Source organism: Dasypus novemcinctus, chromosome 3 (genome assembly GCF_030445035.2).
Source record: "Dasypus novemcinctus isolate mDasNov1 chromosome 3, mDasNov1.1.hap2, whole genome shotgun sequence".
Classification (NCBI taxonomy): domain Eukaryota; kingdom Metazoa; phylum Chordata; class Mammalia; order Cingulata; family Dasypodidae; genus Dasypus; species Dasypus novemcinctus.
In genome coordinates this window covers 147,196,283-147,216,321 of record NC_080675.1, presented here as the reverse complement: position 1 = coordinate 147,216,321, position 20,039 = coordinate 147,196,283, and the positions used below count along the sequence as shown (strand labels likewise).

At 51.9% G+C, this 20,039-nt stretch overlaps 1 protein-coding gene and 1 long non-coding RNA gene across 12 annotated transcripts in view; one reads left to right on the top strand and one right to left on the bottom strand.

Moving 5' to 3' along the window:
• The window catches only part of GRAMD2A (GRAM domain containing 2A), a 34,076-nt gene extending 18,478 nt beyond the window's left edge, over positions 1-15,598 (top strand). Inside the window, exons 1-13 of one of the 9 annotated variants that reach the window (XR_011648451.1) lie at positions 1,947-2,027; positions 6,635-7,026; positions 7,528-7,585; positions 7,938-8,013; positions 8,426-8,529; positions 9,163-9,261; positions 9,552-9,623; positions 10,177-10,239; positions 11,526-11,670; positions 11,891-11,990; positions 12,608-12,681; positions 12,977-13,081; positions 13,343-15,598. Coding sequence is in view for 8 of the 9 variants with exons in the window: in XM_071214270.1 (XP_071070371.1) it covers positions 1,947-2,027; positions 6,635-7,026; positions 7,528-7,585; positions 7,938-8,013; positions 8,426-8,529; positions 9,163-9,261; positions 9,552-9,623; positions 10,177-10,239; positions 11,526-11,670; positions 11,891-11,990; positions 12,608-12,746 (1,329 nt within the window). In the remaining variant the exon portion in view is untranslated. Of the gene's footprint in view, positions 1-1,946; positions 2,028-6,533; positions 7,117-7,527; positions 7,586-7,937; positions 8,014-8,425; positions 8,530-9,162; positions 9,262-9,551; positions 9,624-10,176; positions 10,240-11,525; positions 11,671-11,890; positions 11,991-12,607; positions 12,755-12,976; positions 13,086-13,342 lie in introns of those variants that run through there. The other 8 variants (XM_071214271.1, XM_071214272.1, XM_058294440.2 and 5 more) reach the window with 8 other exon arrangements.
• Positions 437-18,290, bottom strand: LOC131278030 (uncharacterized). 3 transcript variants are annotated; one of them, XR_009185139.2, is made up of 6 exons: positions 18,113-18,290; positions 17,698-17,830; positions 17,030-17,208; positions 12,027-16,428; positions 6,030-11,786; positions 437-3,945 (listed from the first exon to the last, which is right to left on the bottom strand). It is a non-coding gene; the product is annotated as an uncharacterized lncRNA (long non-coding RNA). The 3 variants fall into 3 exon arrangements; XR_011648452.1 differs by having other exon boundaries at positions 17,030-17,110; XR_009185140.2 differs by lacking the exon at positions 6,030-11,786 and having other exon boundaries at positions 17,030-17,110.
• Positions 18,291-20,039: the final 1,749 nt, after the last annotated feature.

The window sequence follows — 20,039 nt, the reverse complement described above, 5'->3', positions numbered from 1 at the left end:
CTGGTCTCCTTACTTCCATGACGCAACCTAGTAAATGGGCTTGGGGCCTTAACAGATGAAATATAACAATGTGGTTCCTTGCCTTGCCAAGAATGTTCCTGAAACCCAAGAGGGGCAGGTTGAAAGCACAGGAGGGTCACGGCCCTGGGCGGATGGGTGGCCTTGGGGAGGAGGGGTGTGCTTTTCCCTTTGCACTAGAAAGGAGGGGAGGGGGCAGGATTCATCCAGTGGTTTCTTAACACTGGCTGCATGTTTAAAATCACCTTGCAGCTTTTCAAGCCTGAAGCTGCACATCCACTTCCCCCGTGACCCAGCAATTCCACTCTGAAGTATTTACCCAAAGAAGTGAACACTCGTGTCCACAAGACTGGTACCAGAATGTTCATAGCACGGCCCTTTCATAATAGGCAAAAACTGGAAACTACCCAAATGCCCATCAGCAGTAAAATGGATCCATTATGATATAGTCATACAATGGAATTCTAAACATCATAGAAATGCAAGTGTCAACTACATGCAACACTGTGGAGGAATCTCACAAATGTAAAAGCCACTGGAAAAACACAGATGGTATGATTCTATTTACATTAAGTCCCCAAACAGGCAAAGGCAACTGATGTTCGTAGTAACAGCATGATGGTCATCCTTGGCAAGGGGGCAGTGAGCCCAGGAGTGGGGGAGCTCCTGAGGGACTAGTTCCCCATTTATGTTCCATTTATGATTATTTTACGTGTGATTATATTATGTATACCTCAATAACATGTTAAAAATACACAGTTAACTAAGTTCTAGCCTAGAAATTCTGATTTAATTCATCTAAAATTGTGCTCGGCTTTTTTTTTTTTCTAAAAAGCTCTACAGGTGATTCTAATGTGTACGCAGTAGGTTACACCTTCCTGTTCACAGGAGGTTGGCTGTGTGCAGAGTGAGAGGTGAAGGTGGGCTGGGGGGAGCCTGGAGGAACTTGCAGCAGCCTAAGGAGGGAGGTGCCCCAAAGGCTGACATTCCACCAAGGACAGGTGTTACCTCTCAGCTCCCTGTCCTTAGTTGGCCATTTCCGGGGTTTCCGAGCTTGTGCCCCCAGGTGCCCACTGGTAAGACGCGCTTCTGATGGGAAGAGCACAGCATTTGTTTTCCAGTCTGTCCTTAGAGCTCATGGAGCCTAGCTTCCTGGCTGACTGCAGGAGAGGGTGGAGCTGTCCCTGGGTCTGTCCTTGAGACGAGCTGGCCAGACCCACAGGATGCTCTAGTGTCACAGCTGCTCAGGAGGAATCAACCTGGGAGAGTGTGGGCACCTCCCTGGGGAGGAGAAACCCCAGGGGAGCAACCCACAGCCGTGGGGAGGCCTGACCGGCTCAGGCTGCTAGGCCTGGCTAGATCCTGCTTCAGCATCAGCCATAGCCACTGCTACTGACAGAGTCTTGGTGGAGCCCTGGAGGTAGGTCGGTCCTGTGGTTAGGAAGCTTTGAGTGTGGGGAGGGGACTGGCAAAGCTGGGCGAGTGTTTCCCGGGCATGGGACAGCCCAGGGGAGCACAGCTGAGTGAACACTGCAGCCGAGGCAGGAGGCCTGTGCTTCTGCCCAAATACCCTGCCACACTTCATCCTTCCCATGTGTCCTCTGCCTCCCACCTGAGTTCCCTTTTGATCAGTCAACCAGCATGGTTTGAGTGCCTCGTGGTCCTGGGCCAGAGCTGTCTGCCTCGCCCACAGGCTGGGGCTCTAGAGGGAAAGGCCCATCTGTGGGTGAGCCCCATCAGCTCCTGTCCACTCTCCCTTCCTCCCTTTCCTTCTGGATGTCAGTCATTCTCTGTGCCCCTCACTCTTACTACCTTGCTTTTCTTTCCCTTCCTCCCTCTTCAGGTGTCATCATCGCTCTCTTTCCCTGTCTCCTTCATTCATTCATTTAGCAAACACTGGGTGCCTGCTGTGTGCTGGGGATACAGAGATGTACAAGACACACCCCTGGTGGAGCTCTGAGTCGACTGGGGGAGAGAGATGTGTAAACAGACAAGCACAGGCTGGTATGGTAAGTCTGGGACAGCAGCATCAAAGGAGAAACAAGGGACCACAGAAGAGGGAGTGACCAGCTCTGGTGGCAGAAATTGGGGAAGGCTCCACAGAGAAGGTGACATTTGGACTGGAGCTTGAAAGATGACCAAGAATTCTCCAGGTAGAGACGCATCAGAGCCAAGACGTGCAGGCGTGAAGGTCCCCTGCTGCGGTGAGGAAGCTCGCCGCTCAGCAGAGCTGAGTGGGAGGAAGCGGCAGGCGGGGAGGACAGCAGGAGAAGCAGGAGCGCCAGGAGAGCCCTTCGAGGAGGTGATGGGGAACTAAGGCAGCTAAGACAGCAGGAGATGGCAGGACCAGATCTGGGCCCCAGATGGCTCTGTGGGTAGTGTGGACATGGGAGAGGGGCAGATTCAGTTAGGGGCCTGTTGCCAGCACCCAAGAGCTAGATGCTGGTGGTCTGGACTTGGATGGTGCTGCACGAGTGGAGAAGCAGATGGTATTCAGGGTTCAACTGGGGGAAGACTCTCAGGGCCTTGGTGACTGGTCGTGGTGGTGGGGTTGGGAACGAGCTGAGGACTCTAGCTGGGGTCACAGTGTGGAAGATGGAGCCTTTCCCAGATGCTGGGCGCTCTGACAGAAGCAAGCTTGGGAGGATGCTGCGGAGCTCCCTTTGATGTATACAAAGGGCAGCTGGGGTCTGAAGCTCACGAGGAGTCGCGGTCTCAGGGTTGGAGCTGCAGACTCGGGAGTGTCTGTCTGGTGGGGTAGCTTGAGCAGGCGTCAGGTGCCCCGCGAGGCCTGGCGCACGAGGTCTGCAGGAGGTACTCCTGCGTCTCTGCCGACTCACTGCCTCTCTCCCCCTCTCCTGCGCTCGCTGAGCATCTTCCCCTTCTGGAAAGGCCTTGCTGCCCTCCTCCCAGCTCCCGTGCTGAGATCCCCATCCCTGCCTTCTCCGCAGCCCCTCAGGCTGGGCATGCCCTGGCCCCGGCTCCTGGGGTGATAAGCTCAGTAACTATTTGTGGAAGGAATGAAGGAGTGAGCAGGTGGCCCCAGTCCCCCCTGGCTGGCGGGCTTGAGGGCAGGGCGGGCTCAGCAGGGGAACGGGCCTCCTGTGAGGCAGTTTTCCAACAGTTTCCATCTGTTTTCATATCAAAAATACCGGGACTTCCTTGCGCTGTCCACCTCACAACAGTAACTGTATTTTTTGTGGCTTTGATTGAAACAATAGATCGGGATTTGGGGAACCCTGATATTAACTCCACAGCATGGACGAGGTGGAATGGGTGGGATGGGAGGGAGGTGTGATGTCCAACCCATAGAGGATGAGTAACAGTTGCGAGCAAGAGTCTGCATGTGGGACTGGACAGAGGCTGCCAGCGGGGGGGGGGGGGCGGCTGGGCTGGGCTGGCTCCCCACCCCCACGTGCAGCTCCTTGCCCTTGAAGCCTCCTTCCTGGCCCGCTGCTTCACCGTCACTGCCCGGACCTTTGCATATAGCATCGCTCCCATTTCTTTTCATCTGAACCAACGAACAAACCCTCTAGGGGGAGAACATGAGACTAATGAGAAGGTCTGACTTGTAGGTCATTTGGAAAGCAGCACAGGTCTACTCGTTTTGGCCACAGGCAGGGTGTCTGGGCCACCGGCATTATAAGAAACTTGAAGGGACCACCATAAAAGAATGGCCTGTAACCATCCTGTAGCTTTTAGTTTAAAGATAGTCGAAGGTCGTTTGCTGGCAAGTGTCTCCAGTTGTTATCTTCATGGAGATGCGGTGGGAAATGCACGCGGTCTCTTTTATTCTCATGGTCCATCTCTCCTCCAGCCTCCACTCTTTACCTGACTCCGTCTCCAACACACGCCAGGCTCAGGGCATTCCGAGATGGGCGTGGCAGGGTCCCTGACCTCCGTCGGCCCAACTGGAGCGATGGACAGCTACAGCACACCAACACACTGCAGTCAAGGCTGCGATAGACTCCTAGATTAGGGGGCTATGAGTGCCTGAAGCAGGGGCTCCTCACCCAGGCGGTGGGAGGGGTGAGGGACGGCTTCCCTCTTTGGGATCACTGGGCCTAACGAGGAGTATGGTTTTGAATCCATGCCAAGGCCCAGAGGCAAGGTTATAATCCTACCCAGTTTACAAATGCAGCTTCCTTTTCTCTAGAACCCTTCTGTGATTATTTCAGTCCACAGAGATATCCGTGTCCTGAGGTCCTGCAGCCTCAGGAACTTAAATCATGCTTTCAGCACCTGATTAAGGCGCTCCCTGCCCCTGAAACCGTGGGTAACCATGGTTCAAGCTCCTTTTCATTGGTGACCTGCTTGATCCCCTTGCACGTCTGGCTGGAGTGTGCTCCTTAGGGCTAAGCCAATTCCCTTCTCTTCCCTGGTGGCCGGGTGGACTCGCTGAGTTGCAGGCCTCAAACTCTATAAAGGCTCAATGGTTTGACTTACACGTGCCACTCCTCAGGGGCCTGTCCTATTACAGCACTCAAAACGTGAGAAAAACATGGATGGAATCTATGGATAAAATTTCAACGGAAGCAAAAATAAAAGGCCAATGACGCTCCACCTGAGTCCCCCGTGGCCCCCCACCCAACCAGGGCCAGCCTGGGCCTCCTCCATGGAACCAAGTGACTGGGGCCTCCCCTGGGCTGAGCCCAGCTGAGAACAGCAGGCTCTGAGGTCAGACCAGACTTCACATGTGGAGAGCTTGGCTGGGACTCCCATTGGCCTTGGCTTCCTCCCCCCATGAAGTGGTTGCGGTTCATGTCACTTCATAGGGGTATTGTATGCAGGAGGTTCTCAATAAATGTCTTCCCCATTTAAAAAAAAAGGCAAATGTCAAGCTGGGGGAAATATTTTCAAAATGATAAATCAAGGATTAATAGCCTCAATAAATAAAAAGCTCATTCAAACCAATAAGGAAAACAAGATTTTCCGGACAGTTTACAGATGAAATTCCAGTGGTTAATGTAATTTTGGGGGAAAGTTCAACCTACCAATAAGCAGAAATACAAATACCAAAAAAACAAAACCCACATTTTCACCAATATAATTTGCAAAGGTGAGAAAAAATATAATATCCAGAGTAGGGCTTGGATGTGGGCAAACAGGTATATTCGTACAGTGCTGATAGACATTGTTAATTGGTACAGCATCTGGAAAGCATTTTGAAAGTGGGTCTAGAAAGCCAGAAAAATGTTCATTCTTAACCATTAATTTCACTTCTGAGAACCTATCCCAGGAATGAACAGTGACAGGGAATTTCTCGTGAAGTCATATGAAACAACAAAAGCAGGGCACAAAAGTGATAAACTATAAAATCTCACACGAAGTATATATGTTTGCAAACATTTTTCAGGTGATTTTTGGAATTTTTTTTTTCTGGGTGATTTTGATCTTATGCATTTTTAGTATTTATCAAATTTTCTATGAACCTAAAAAATTTAAGGGGGAAAAAACACCTGTGAAATGCAGAACACTGGAACCAAATCACTCCAGAGATTAACCTTGGGAATCAAAGCCCAAGTGGTGAGACGGGCCCTGACCAAACAGGCCCAAGGGCTGACCCGGGAAGACAGAGTGGCCAAGAAGGAGGACCAAAGCAGGGCAGTGCTGGGGTCTGGAATAGGTAACAAGGTCCTGCATGGTGGGTGGTTCCTCAGCACATGAGGAGCTGGAACCTGGAGCCTGCAAATCTCAGCTCTATGCCTCAGATCCCAACTCCGCGGCAAGTCAAAGATCTCCTAGAACAGCTACTGACTCAGCCCGGGATCTACCTGAGATGATTTAGTCTGACCTTCTCCCCCCAGGGCAGGTGCCCAGCACCAGGAAGCTGTTTGGTGGAGAGGTAGGACCTCAGAGGACGTTGCGGAGCCCACCTGCTCAGGGAGAGGTGTCTCCTCCCACCTGGGTCCCCTCTCTGGCTCTCAGGCCCCAGCTGTCCTGACTCTCTGAAGGCACCTGCGGCCCCTTCCTGGTATGAGGCAGCCCCTCCCCTTCCAGCCGGCACTTACCTGTGGGCTGACGGGAATCTGCCTCCCTGCCATCAGCCTTTGATGAGGCCTCCCGCACTCAGCCTCCTTTCCCAGAAACCGGTCATTTATAGTCATGCCGCCCCGGCAGCAGCTGAAAGTTTGCTTTCAGCGTGGAACAAGTGTCAGAGTCCTGCCTTTCATGTGCCTCCTCAAGGGCGGGGCCGGGGGCCTAATTCTGCCTGGCTCAGCACCTGCCTAGTGCCCTGGGCCAGGTGGATGCATTCACTTTCCTTTCCGCTGAGGCTGAAGCTGAGCTCCATGCTTCCAGGAAAGACGCACGCGAGGCCCCAGACTCCCGCCCGAACTGCTGCCTTCCCGACTGTGTCTTCCTTTTCTTTTCTTTATTTTTATTTCATTTTAAAGAAACTTTATTTTTAGAGCAGTTTCAGGTTTACAGAAAAATTACACAGAGAGGATAGAGTTCCCATACACAGGAACCCGCCTCCTATGCACTGAGACGCCGTTAGCCTCACCCTGGATAGCATGGCCAGCCGTGGGCAGGGCTGCCCTGCTCCTGGGGGGGCTGCTGGGGTCAGGCCCCCACATCAACCCCCACTTCCTGATGTGGACCTGTGTTTCCCTAGCAACCAACAGATGCACGGAAAGACAGCGTCTCCGAAGAACCCCGTGTCCTGCACAGAGAAAGTAGACAGGGCTCCGGGGCCCCTAAACTGCAGGTGAGTCCCCCTCTCAGTCAGATCCCCATGCAGCGTGGGGGGCGGGAAGCCCTGGGTGGGGGGACGGGAAGGGTGGCTCAGGGCCCCTCAGCAGTGCTAAGTCGGGCACAGGCTGTCCTGAGGCCCCTTCCTCCCACCCCTCAGGCCTGTCCCAGTGCCCTGGGACCTAGCAGAGTCCAGGCTTCTCGGGTTACCAGCCTCCTCCCTGCCTACCTGTCCTTTGGCCAACCTGGTCAGGGCAAAGTTTGCGTTTCAGCACCACCTCCTCCCCCCAGCCTTGGGAGCCTCTGTCAGGTCAGGTGAGTCTCTGCAGAGCTCCAGGCCACGGGAGGAGGCTGCAAGGAGCGCAGTCCTGCCGGGATCATGGCTGACGGCCAGACCCGGGAGCCGTGAGTCTGACTCCTCTCTCCCACCCACTCCCCATCCTGGTCCCGTCCCTCTGCCTCCTGCTCATTGAGTCTCGGGCCTGCTCTACTGCCTACGGCTAGGCTAGAGATATGGGAGGGGGTCTCTGATGGCCAGGGGTGGGCAGCTCCTCGGCATCTCTGGGTGACAAGAAGCAGGCTGAGCATCACACACTGCCTGGGAAGCAGGGCTCTCGGCGACCCCTCCCTGCATCCGGGAGTGCCCTTTCCCAGGGATCAGCCACAGGCTGCCTGTGCTTGGCATTTTGTTGTGGCCCCTAGTCTCCAATCTCTGCCCCATGCTTCTGGCTTAAAGCCAAGGCAGAATTGGCACCGAGGGCACATGGGTAGGACTCAAGGGTTCCTTGTCCCTGGAATGGAATGTCTCCTTTGCAGTTTGCACTGGCCGGAAGGCTTGACGAATGAAGAGATAAAGAAGTGCAGCCGAGAAGGGGTAAGTGTGTGGTGGCCAACTTCTCACTGCTCCCTGCGGGAGGGGCCTTGGACTGCCTGAACTCAGGGACTGTTGTTGGTTCCTTGGCCACAAGGCCTGTCACCAAGAAACCAGGAGCCTCATGGAGACCCAAGTGGGTGTCCCCTCCCAGCTGGGGAGTGGCTCATGCCCCTCCAGGACCAAGCGTCACCAGGAGACAAGCTGTGGTTGGAATTCAGGCCTCCACACCCACTGGCGGCTTCAGGCTAAGTCCAGGGGGGGCCCTGAGCCATTATTTCCTGGGGGCTGGAGCAGGGCCCCTTGGGTGGTCTGATCTTCCAGGGCTTCTCAGAGCCTGCCTGTGTGTTTACAGACGCTACTGAATAAAAACAACCAGCAGTACCACAAGCTGTTTAAAGACATCCCTTTGGAGGAGGTGGTTCTCAAAGGTGAGCTGCCCTCCCATGTGGGCACATTTCCATAGCGTCCGGGTCCAGGTCCCCTCTCCGTACCCTCCAAAGCACAATTTAGATAGGGGAACTGGCTGCCCTTTTCGAGGTGATTGGTTCTTTGTTCTTCAAAAGTGTGAGTTCTGCCTGAGTTAGTGAGAATCCACATTTGGAAGTTCCCCAGACCCTTTGGGGACATAGCTGGAGAAAAAGGAAAAGACATCTAGATCTCAGATGGGGTGGAGGTCAGGGGCAGTCAGGATTGTCAGGAGAAGGGGGTGTAGGGTGCTGGAGGAGTGGATTGTTTGGGGCCAGGGAATGGGAGAACAGAGTCTGAGAAGGACAGGTTCCAGGCCCTGGGGCTTTCCAGGTGACCTTGCTCACGGCAATCTTCCCTCCTGTGACCTACCAGTGTGCTCCTGCGCCCTGCAGAGGGACCTCCTTCTCCAGGGCCGGCTCTACATCTCTCCCAACTGGCTCTGCTTCCATGCCAGCCTCTTTGGCAAGGATATCAAGGTAGTTATGAGTAGTAAGGGCAGCCGTGGCCCAGTGAAGCCCCAGCCCCAACCCAGGGAAGAAATAGCCCCCTGACCTGGGGGCACACCTTAAGTTATGCCTGTCCCTCTGCATGCTGGACTCTGGGTGAAGCCACTTATTGATTGGATGAGCAGCTGTGAGGCATCTCATCTGGTGTCCAGGGAAGTAACCCTGTTCCTTCCAAAACGGGGTCCAATCCTAGACCCCCATATCTGGCCTGTTCAATTCACAACCAAACTACACTGACGGTGGGTGTCTCAGAAATGCCTTCAGAATCAGAGCAGGGTGTCATATTTGGGAAAACCATAAGTATGGCCAAGAGCTAGCTCAGGGAACTCCATTACTAGAGCCTGGGATTCACTAGAGCAGCCACGCTTGACCTCTTGGGTATCAGGGACCATATTGAGGTAAGAGCCCAGAATGGCATGTGCTGCCAAGGCTGGGGCAGGGTGGTGGGGATAACCTGAAGGGGAGCCCAGATGAGAAGATGGAAGGCCTATATCTTCTCATGAGATTAGGCTTCTCATGGTGCCCATGTTTGGTCACTGCCAGCTGTGGCTGTGGCCACATGCAGGGAGTGGAGGTACCATGTCCTTGCCTCTTCCCCCTCAGGTGGTCATCCCTGTGGTATCTGTACAAATGATCAAAAAACACAAGATGGCACGGCTCCTCCCCAACGGACTGGCCATCACCACCAACACCAGCCAGAAGGTCAGTGAGTCTTTGGGCTAGCACTTCCTTGTCAGTCTCCCCATCCCGCTCCAGGAGCCCAGAGCCTGGCTGGCACACTGCTGAGTCTTTATTTCCCACCCCGTAGCTTTTCAAAGGATATTTTGGGCCCTGGAAGAAACTGGAAGAGGTTCCTAGCTAGGGTATCCTTTAGGCCTCTTGGGGCCCGATATCCCTGTGGGCCTGTGTCCCAGCTGTGGAGTGGGGAGGGGTCCGGCACAGCAGGGGTCTCATCTCACTCTACCCCTTTCTATTTTCTTTTCTTGTTCTAGTATGTCTTTGTGTCACTGCTTTCCCGGGACAGTGTCTATGACATGCTAAGGAGGGTCTGTACTCATCTGCAGGTATGCAGCTCAGCGGCCAGCATGGAGCCAGGGAAGCAGCCTGGGCCTGGGCTCAGGTCTTGGGACAAGGCTACTGGAGGACGTTGGCCCATGTCTCCAGCACAAGGGCCAGGGCAGGGAGAGGGAAATAAGAGGCTCAGGCCCAATGTAGCAGAGGCAGTACTTGGACTATGTTTCTGGGCTTATGCGCATGTTTTTGAGCCAGTGACCCCATGTGTGTCCCTATCTACGTGCCCTCACTTATGTTTCCTCAATGTACAGATAGACAGGAGCATATGGCTGCTTCCCATATGCCCTGCAACTAACTTTGGCCTGTGGTGAGGAAAAGGAGGGGGGAAGGGGAAAGCAGCATGGGAGAGTATGATGCCTTGGATTTGCCCCTTGGCTCTAGCATTAATTAGAGGGTCCCCTGAAAACTCTGGGAACTAGGCTTCTTCTGACAGAGAAGCAACTTATTTGGAGGACAAGCTATCTTGGATATGTGAACGCCTCCCCATGCCTGCCCTTGGCTGTTCCCGAAGGACAAGTGATCCCTGTTTCCTTTCTTCCTCAGCCTTCTAGCAAGAAGAGTCTGAGCATAAGAGAATTTCCAGAGGAACCTGAGTGTGAATCTCTGGTAAGAGCTGAAGCTGGGAGCAAAGGCTACTGGCCTGAGATTACCGGTGGCTCTGAGGCTTCAGGGCCTCCCCGGCAGGGTACCAGACTCAAGAGCCAGCAGCCATGCGGTACCAGGTAGCCCCCCAGACCTGCCCCAACCCCTACCATCCAGAGCCACTAGGTCCTGAACAGATTTGTTCACTTTGTGAGCAGAACAGATGTCCAGCCCTGGGAACACTGCCTAGGTTGGATCTCACACCTGTAGGGACACAGAACAGTGACCCATCCTCTTTCCTTGGACTGAGTCAGAGGACCTTCAAGAGGATAGAGAGATGTGTCTGGGGAAGAAATCCAAAGCCTGTCACTATAGAACCCAGACAGACTCATTTTAGGTTTGTCAAGGAACCAGCAGTCTCCTTTGGTAGCTGGGATCCTGGGTAGGCAGAGCTGAGCTTCTGGAAGCTCTAGAGCTGGGAGTCGGAGTGGAAATGCCCTGAGGGTGTTTGAAGCCTCCTTCAGTAACTATTAAGTGTTCAGCCAAGCATGCAGTATGCGTAATACCATGCCAAGGGTAGAAGGTGATGTTCCCGTTTTGTTGATGGGGACCTTAAACCTCCTCTGTCAAGGTTAGTGACCTGCTAGGGTTAGAGTTGCAATTAGATGGACATACCCTACCTAAAGCATGTTGTGCCAGACTTTCTTGGAATTGACTGATCAGACCATGTACCTGGGTTGCCTCCCATCTCAGATCCTACTGTGGTTTCACTCTTGCAATCTTCAAAGGCATTGTTTTCAGAGGAGGAGGTCTCATGGGTGAGGTAGTGAGCTAGGGGTTGTAGGGAAGGGGAAGGGCTTCAGAGCAGGGTGAGGATTAGCTAGTATTACTCCAATCAACATCAGCCACATTTCGATGTGGCCCTTCAGTTTCTTATCTGTTTGGATCTTAAAAAGTGTACTCACTTTTATTCATACCTCTCTTTTTGCCCAGGTGGCAAGAGGATAGCTGGTGTGAATGGCAGACAGGCCATAGTGGCGCTGAAGGGAAGCAGGGTGCTCCTTGGATGGAACACTGTTTCCAGCTTCTGGCAGGAGGTTTGGGAGGGGGGCCAGGTAGGAGAGCAGGTAGGGGAGATGTGACTGCTATGACAATGGTTCCCCCATCCTGGCTACTGCTTCCCCACCCCCCACACCCAGGCATCCATGTTAGTAATTTTTGAAGAGAGCTTTGATGAATTTAGTGTGGACCCCATAGGGCAAGTGAGATCCCAAGAACCACAGTGAGACAGCTTCTTTCGTTCTCTGCAGGAAGTCCTCATCCCTGAGATGAAGTGGAGAAAAGTGTGCCCTGCCTCCAGGTCTTTGTCTCTCCCGAACAACATCCCTTGTATGCCTCTGGCATCCATGGATTCCACAGACAGCTTTTTCCCCTCCCAGAAGCCTCCAGGGTCTGGTGAGTTCAGAGGGCTTGTCCATGGACATGCTGGCAAAGACCAGGCTTTCCCTCTTCCTCATTCTCTGAAAATGGCTCGTCACAGCCCAGGGCTTCTGAGAGCTGTTTCTTTCTTTCTGCAGATCCATATGGGAAAGTCATGAGGGGAGGTGGGCATGTCTGGAGCTGGACTGGGGTCCTGTCTGCTACTGGAGGGTGCCTAACTGCTCTCCCATTGCAGAGCACGCCATTTGTGAGGAGGACAAGCTGGAGGAGGAGCCCAAGAGCAAGGAGGAGCTGGGGCTCTGGGATTACCGGCTCCTTAAGGTCTTCCTTGTGCTGTAGGTGAAATTTTGGGGAAAGGGGAGCAGACTCACCTGGGTGTCTAGATGTTTGCAGCAGGGGCCTTAGTGTGTGGGGAGGTCATTCTCTGAAGCCGGGGAAGGTTCTGAGTCAGCTGCAAGTTCCTGGATGGTAACTGGAGGCCACACAGGAGGGAAAGGGATGAGCTCTTTGATAGTACTAGAATTCAGATTAACCTTGTGTGACATCTAGATCAATTTAGAACCCTGGGTTCTGACTTTTGGCTTTTAGCCCTTGCTGTGACTTCATTTTTCCTTAGTCTTTTAGTAAGTGTCACATCATCTGTGCATTTTCTGAGGGGAAGGACCTTCCCACACGTTGGTTCTGGAGAGATCATCACTGCCCAGGGTGGTGAAGGTGATGGGGAACAATTGGAGGGGGCCAGCAGATAGCTGAGGACAAGTCCTGACTGGGGTTGGAACACAGGTTTTCCACTGCCACTAGGACAGTTTTCTGATAACTTTGACATGTCTGTACCTTCACCTAAGGAATAGTAGAGTTGTGAGCATGGTAGGAAGTTTCATGAACAGTGACCCTGGGCTTCCCCTTGTCTCACTTCATCACTTTCCTCTGATGGGTTTTGCTGTCAACTCAGAACCTGCTGGGGGACTGTGCCTACCACCCGAGGGGATGACCTTAGTGCCCTCCCAGAGGAACCACAGGCCCAAGGTGAGAGGGAAGTTGGGACGAGAGCTTTGGTTGTCCGGCCAGAGCTCCCTCCAGGGCTCAGCTGAAGTGCCCAGAATTCCTGTGAGCCTGCAAGGACATCTCCATGGGGACTAATCTCAGGACCCCTGTGTGACCTCTGGGAAGAAAGATGCCTAGGCCTGAGCAGGGTTGCAGAGCAATGCGTTCTTTAATTCCTCCAACTGCAGGAGTAGCTTTGCACTCCTATTTCTGGTGGGCCTCTGAAAATGGCTTTTCTCTGGGAGATACATTCAACTTCTTGCTCCTCTTCCTCCAGGATCTGCTTCCTGGTGATGTCCTCATCCTACCTGGCATTCCGCATCTCCAGGCTGGAACAGCAGTTGTGCTCCCTGAACTGGGAATGCCCAATCCCTGGGCACAGGTGAGGCCCTTTCTTTTCCCAGTGTCTCTGGGGTGGAGGATTGAAGACAGGAGCTAAAACCTAAGGTCATGCTGCCTGTTACCCAGGCTGGACTGGGCTCCCCTCTGACTGAGCTCTCTCGATGACCCTATGCAAGTGTGGGCGGTCTGCACAGCTCCTGTCCTGCCCACTTCCATGGGCGAAGGCTTCACTGACCCTTCCGCCCATGTCTGTCTGCTTTCTGGGCCCTTTTCCTGATCTCGGCATTTCTCCTGTGTGCAGGTAACAGCCACTTGGTCTTTGTCCCCACCCCTTCTCCAAGAAGAATGCTCCAGGTGCCAAGGCTCCACCAATGATCTCTTGGTTCAATGCTGCTGCTGTGCTCAGACTCACTATGAAGGAAAACACTCCAGATGCTTCCTCCTGCTCTCCTCAAGTCTTCTCCCTTTTCCAATGAGTGATCTGAATACCTATTACCAAGTAACTGGCTTCTTAAATTGTTGGAGTCAAGCAAAAAGCCAGATTTTGGAACCAGCTATGAGATTCTGGACACTAAGCTTCAGCAAGCAGTTAAATGGGAAAAAAAAATTAACTTGTTCCTTGGAAACAGTTCTGGTTCACAGGTAGAGCGCTGAGGGCCACCTCAAGGGACAAAGGCTGTGCTTTGAGACCAGGAATGAGGCTCCCTGATGGTCATATGGTTCACTCCAGTGGTGGGGTCAGAGGCTAGAACACAAAACGCCAGTGTGGATTCTGCTCCCACCCAGCATACTGTGCTCTCACTTGAGCTCTGAGAATCTCTGTTTTGGGGGCCCAAAGGGCTTCTTGCTGTGAGCCAGGCACCTATCAGGCCTGAGGGCAGAGGCCCCCTGAGGGGCTGATTGGAGGGAGGTGGGAGGCAAGCTATGAATGGGGACAGGCAGGCTATGGCCAGCATTCCAACAAGAGCCGACTTCATGCTCTGGGTTGGAGCTCTGTGCTGGCCCCTTATTAGGAGGTTGGCTGAACGTGGAGGATACTGCCTGCAGCAAGGGGTGATGGCAAGGGCTGGGAAGAACGGGAGGTTCCAGAACTCTGTGTCCTTGGCTGCCACTTCCTAGTGAGATAGGCGAAGCATGGCCTTTGATCACTCTCTGTCACAGACCTGGTACAGGATCTTCCCCTGGTGCACGCAAATGTTTCCATGATGCCCCAGGCCCTGAAATTAGGGGATGGGAAGAGCGGGCAGGGTGGTAGCTTTGACCTGAGGTCTTGCTTTTGTACTCTGCATCTCAGGCATGGCCAGACGCAGTCTGTCAGGAAGGCCTGGCTTGGCTGGGCAGCTGGGCATGATGGTGTTGAGCCATTAAGGGCAGAGCTCTCTCATGTCACCTGCAGGTCATGGAAGAGGTCCTATATTCCATGGGCTTTTTCCTCCACGAGGAAGGTAGAGGTGTCCCAGGTGGGCCTGGTATAGTGGATCAGGCCAGCAGGGGTCCATCTGATACCCCTGGGGACAAGACAGGTGAAGGATGAGGAGGGTGGACATGGTGATAGCTTTAATTTGAAGTCCTTCTCTGTCGAGGCCTTCTCTATTCTAAAGTTTCTCTGTGCCCCAGAACTCTGACTTGCTCTCCATCTTTGGAGGTTCACAAGGGGCCTTAGTGAGGAGGCCTAGAGGTATCAGGAAACATGACTGGTAATGAGGGGGTGGTGTCAGAAATAGCCACTATTTTTTCTCTCTCAAGACAGGGAAGACATGTAGGTGGAAATCATTTATTGTGGAGCCATGATGGTTTTTCCTGTTTATAACAAACCTAAATGAGGACTGGAGGTGACAACTCTACAATGACTGAGCTCAGATTGAAGGTCTCCTCATTCTCCCCCCACCCCCCACCCCCCATCCTAGGTTTTAGGATTAAGCTTAGAGCCTGGCCTTGTGGGTAGCTTGCACTACATTTTATATCTCAGGTGAAACTCGCTGTTCCCATTCTCCCTGAAGTGCCACACTGGATGGATGCCCATCCTTTTTTTGGGAACCAGCCCTCTTCGTCACTCCTTTCCATCATATTTTCAGGGGAATAATCCTTCTTGCCCCAACACCTCCTCTCCCTGGTCCTTGCTGAAGGGCAGGGAGAACAAGTCATTCCTCTGAGCTTTGCTAACTTGAGCCAGAGGCCATGAGAAGTGCCAAGTCATGGGCAGCTGTGCCAAGATGATGGTGAACTTGGCTTCCGGCTGCTCCCCAGGTTCAGAAAGCGTGAGAGGCTTGCTGTAGGGTAGGTGGCTTTAAAGGACCTTTTGGGACCCAGGGCTTCGAGTCCTGTCCCTCTGTCCCTCTGGAGGGCCCTCTTGCAGTTCTTCCCTTTTGTCCCCCCCAGCCGGTCCTCTGTTGCTTCTGTTGTGCCCATTTATAAACTATATATATTTATATAGACCTGCTTGCATTGGTTGATGCTCTCCTAATTCCCTGACAGTCTGGTTCATCCACTCTTGGGTTGTTCCAATATAGCATTAGCCTGTGAAAGTATTTTTAAATAAAAAATTGATTTTTCTAGAGTACTGTGGTTTCGGAAGTTCTTTTTTATCCTCTGAATACTCTATGAAGGTACTTTTACTGTCATACTTAGTACCAAGGAGACTGACAGAGCCCAGGTCATACCCAGAATCCCAAGTATTGTACAAATCTCAAAGCACCTGAGCTGAGCTGATTGAGCTCCTGTGTATTGGAGCTGGTGGGAAAGGCCACAGCAAACCATCCCAGTCGTCTGCCTCTGTTGGGGGGACACTGGGAATGCCTCCCCATTTCTCCTGGGCAACTCTAAAGCAATGCCCCTGTGCTGCTGACTTGGGAATTAAGCCCTGAACTCAGAGGCAGAAAGCTCCTGTCCTTTTCTATGGCTTAGGAAGGTTAAAATCCAATTTGGTCTACACCACCTGTTTTCTTTTGTCCTCCAATGTTCCCATCTAGTAGTGATTTATTCATTCAGTAAATATCATTGGGCCTAGATTAGGTGCCAGGTACTATGCGAGACACTAGGGTTAGAACGGTGAACATGTCAGGCAGTGCCTGTGTCCCTGTGGAACTTCCATGTAAATGTAAGTACCGAATAAACACGTAAACAAACAAGGTAATTGCAAATTATGATTAAGTTCCATGAAAAAATTAAATGAAATGAGATAAAGAGGGAGTTGGTTTTAGGTGGGGTAGTCAAAAAAGGTCTCTGATGTGGCATTTAAACTGATGCTTCGAAGTATGAGGAGCCAGCCACGGAGGAGCTGGGGAAAGCATATTCCACGCAGGTGGATCAGCAACTGCACGTGCCCAAATGCGGGAGAGAGCTCGTGTGTCTCCGAGGAACAGAGAGGGTCTCCATGATTCTAGGATACTAACCAAGAAGGAGAGTGGCATGAAAAGATGCTGGAGAGGTGGGCAGGAGAAAGGAGTTTGGATTTTATACCATCCCTGGGTACTGCAACCCAGAGCTGAAAGTTTGGGGATGACAGTGGATGGGTGGTTTTCCTTTGCTAGAGGAAATAAACACCTGGATATGATATGCAGGAAGATATGGCTGATCATCTACGGCCCTCTTCTGAATGACTTCGAGAAACTAATACAACAGAATTCTTTAAAATATACCCCCTTCTCACTATTCCCGGATACTCGTTCATAACAGGAGCATCACAGAGAGGACACATAAACATATTTATAATTTTTAAGTGAAATGAGCTAACTTTATAAGGCAGAAACAACTGCCTTAAATTTGAGGGGAAAAAAGGAAATATATATTATGCTGGAGCTTCCGTTTTGCAGCATGGGCCTTAGCCAGGCCAGGAAGGGTCGTGGGAAGGGCAAGAGTTCTAGTGAAAAGGGCATCCTGGAATGTGGAGAGCTCTGAAAGAACTTCACCCATAGGAGATGCCTGGGGCTAAGGAACTGCCCCCCACGCCTGCTCCCGGTGCCTGACCAGCCAGCCATGGTTCTCCTACCTGGTTGCCAACAGCATCAGGGCAAGAGGTCTTGAGGCCCATGCTCCTCACTCCCAGTGTTGGGCCACAGGACCAGGGAGTCTGAGGGAAGAGAAACTTCTCAAAGAAGGATTTCCTGAGGCCAGATCCCTAGGCTCAAGTCAAGGCTGGTTGGAAGGGAAGCAGGCGTCATCGTCTCTCTAACGGAAGAGACACCAACAGGTCCACTAGGTGGCAGCAAAGGTACTATAAGAAGAGCTGGAGCCCAAAGGGTGGGGAACAAATCTCATTCTCCTTTTCTCAGAGAAAGGTCTCCACTGTCCCATGAGTGAAAAATGGGCCCAGGCCTCTTCCAAGTCCAGTGCACCCACATATCCAATGGAAGAAGGGAACCTCCGGCAGGGTTGTGGCAATTTCCCCCTGAAAGAACAGCTCTACCCCTTTCCCCTGTGGTCCCTTCTGTTCTCAGCCCCCTCCCAGCTTCTTTCATAGCCTGGGGGAAAGCCTGAGGTGTTTCACAAAGGAAAACAGTTACCCGAGCTCCCCGGACCTTCTGCCTCTAGAGAGGCAGAACTGGCAGGTGTGCTTTTCTTTGTGGATGAGTGCAAGGGTGGAGGGTGGAGGGTGAAGGGTGGAGATGTCAGCTTCTTTCCCTACCAGGGCACAGAAATCCCAGCTTTCCCACTGACCTGTTTTCGTTGTGAGTGGCATCTTCTCTCACTCAGGGCACTCCTGGGGATCAAAGAAGTCTGGCGCCTGCAGAGTGCTTTCAGGAGAGCAACAGCACTCCTCCTTGCCCCACCTTTGTTTAGAGAGCAGGAGCTGGACCCCAAAGCACAGAGGTTTAAAATTTAAAGGTTACCCATGTTTTGTTGCGTTTAAGTCTCTGAAATGATAATCGAGATAAACCTGAGTTCGTCCTTACGCATGCCTGACCCCCACAGAGCCAAGGAGCACCTGGCGCCCAGCAGGGCCTTGCTTGCTGGGCTGCCATCGTGTTGGCAGGGCTCCTTGCCTTCCCGGAATGTGTTCCTTCTTGTTTGCCACTCAGTGCCTGGCCCAAAGCCAAACCTGAGCTGCTCGGAATACCATGCCCCCACTCACTTCTCCTCTCACAGGATCTGAGGCGAGGCTCTCTTCCGCTTGGGGGAAGGCCCAGGTCCTAGCTGCAGCCTCATTCCACTGGTGGAGACATTTTCTTAGGACGTCAGTGGCAGAAAGCAGAAGCACTTAGGGAGGAGGCAGCCAGCGTCCCAGCAGAGCAGAGAGTGTCTTATCCTCTTGGCTGCCTTCTAAACCAGGATAGAGTGGGCAAAGTGTTACCAGTTGTTCATTAACTTGTTAAATGCAGCAAGGTTGGCTTAGGTACCACAATGGGAAAATGTGACACCCACTGCTTCTGGATTCAGTCTAGCATGAAGGCATTTTAATTGGGGTAGGATTTCTGATGGAAGCTTTTCTTTGCTGTTAGTTTCACACACCAGGCTAGTATGCATGACAGGCTCACTCCAGTACATAATTAGACGTAAAGGATTTATTAAGCACCTATGGACTTCTGAATGTGTGCCTCTATAGATAATTTATAATTTTCTGAGCACTTATTGGGTACCAGGCCCTATACAAGGTGCTTTTTTAATTCATTATCTCAAAACGAGAGTCTCAATACAACAATAGTTTCCATACTTTACACTGTGAGAACTGAAACTGATAGATGAGAAATAAAAAATGTTTTTTTTTTAATCTACAAAAGGTTTATTGGGGAGGCAAGACATGTGAGTCCATATTAAGTGCAGAAGGGAGTTGTACAGTCCAGCTATGTGGTAGGGGGCCATGCAACACACATGGACTTCAAACAATGAGTAAGATTTGATCAGAGGAGAGATACAGGCGGATCCTCCCAAAGTGTGTGTTTTGAGGGTAATATCATGGATGGTGTGGAGGATGGTACAAATGAAAGCTTGGGAAAAGCAGTGCTCCTGTTGAGGACAGGATGTGCAAGTGGACCAAATCCCTCAGGATCTAAATGCCAGGAGGAGGGAAGCAGACTTGGCCCAGTGGATAGGGTGTCTGTCTACCACATGGGAGGTCCGCAGTTCAAACCCCGTGTGGAGTTGGCCCATGCGCAGTGCTGATGCGCGCAAGGAGTGCCCTGCCGTGCAGGGGTGTCCCCGCATAGGGGAGCCCCACGCGCAAGGAGTGCGCCCCGTAAGGAGAGCCGCCCAGCACGAAAGAAAGTGCAGCCTGACCAAGAATGGCGCTGCACACACGGAGAGCTGACACAACAAGATGACAGCAACAAAAAGAAACGCAGATTCCCATGCTGCTGACAACAACAGAAGCGGACAAAAAGAACATGTAGCAAATGGACACAGGGAGCAGACAACTGGGGCAGGAGGGGGTGGGGAAGAAGGGGAGAGAAATAAAAAATAAATAAATAAATCTTTTAAAAAAACCAACTTTCATTATTAAAAAAATAAAAATAAAAATAAATAAATGCCAGGAGGAGAGGGAGAGATGTGCTCTTTCAGGCAGTAAGGTGCTCCTGGAGCTATTAGAGTTTCGGAGTGATGGATAAATTTGATGGTTTAGGAATATTGGTTTGGCAATAGAGTATCAGGTGGATTAAAAGGCTGGCAGAAAATAAAAAAGAAGAAAGGTTAAAAAAAAAAAAGGCTGGCAGAATAGTCTGGATAAGGGTTTCTCAACGTCAGCACCACTGACATTTGGATTAGATAATCGTTGCTGTAGGTGGTGGGCCTGTGCATTGTAGGATGCTTAGCTGCATCCATCCCTGGCCTCTGCTCACTACCCACCCCCAGTTGTGAAGCAATATTTGTCTCTAGACATTGACTAATTTCCCCTGGGGGGCAAAATTGTCCGATTGAGAGTCACTGCTTTATATGGAAGGAGATTAGGGACTGGATCTCAGAATATTGGCAGGTATTTTCATAGCCAGCTGTGTCAGTCTATTGACTTTTAGAATAGCTGACAAGGAAAAATGGTTTCCTTCCCACAGAAATCCATCATCAAT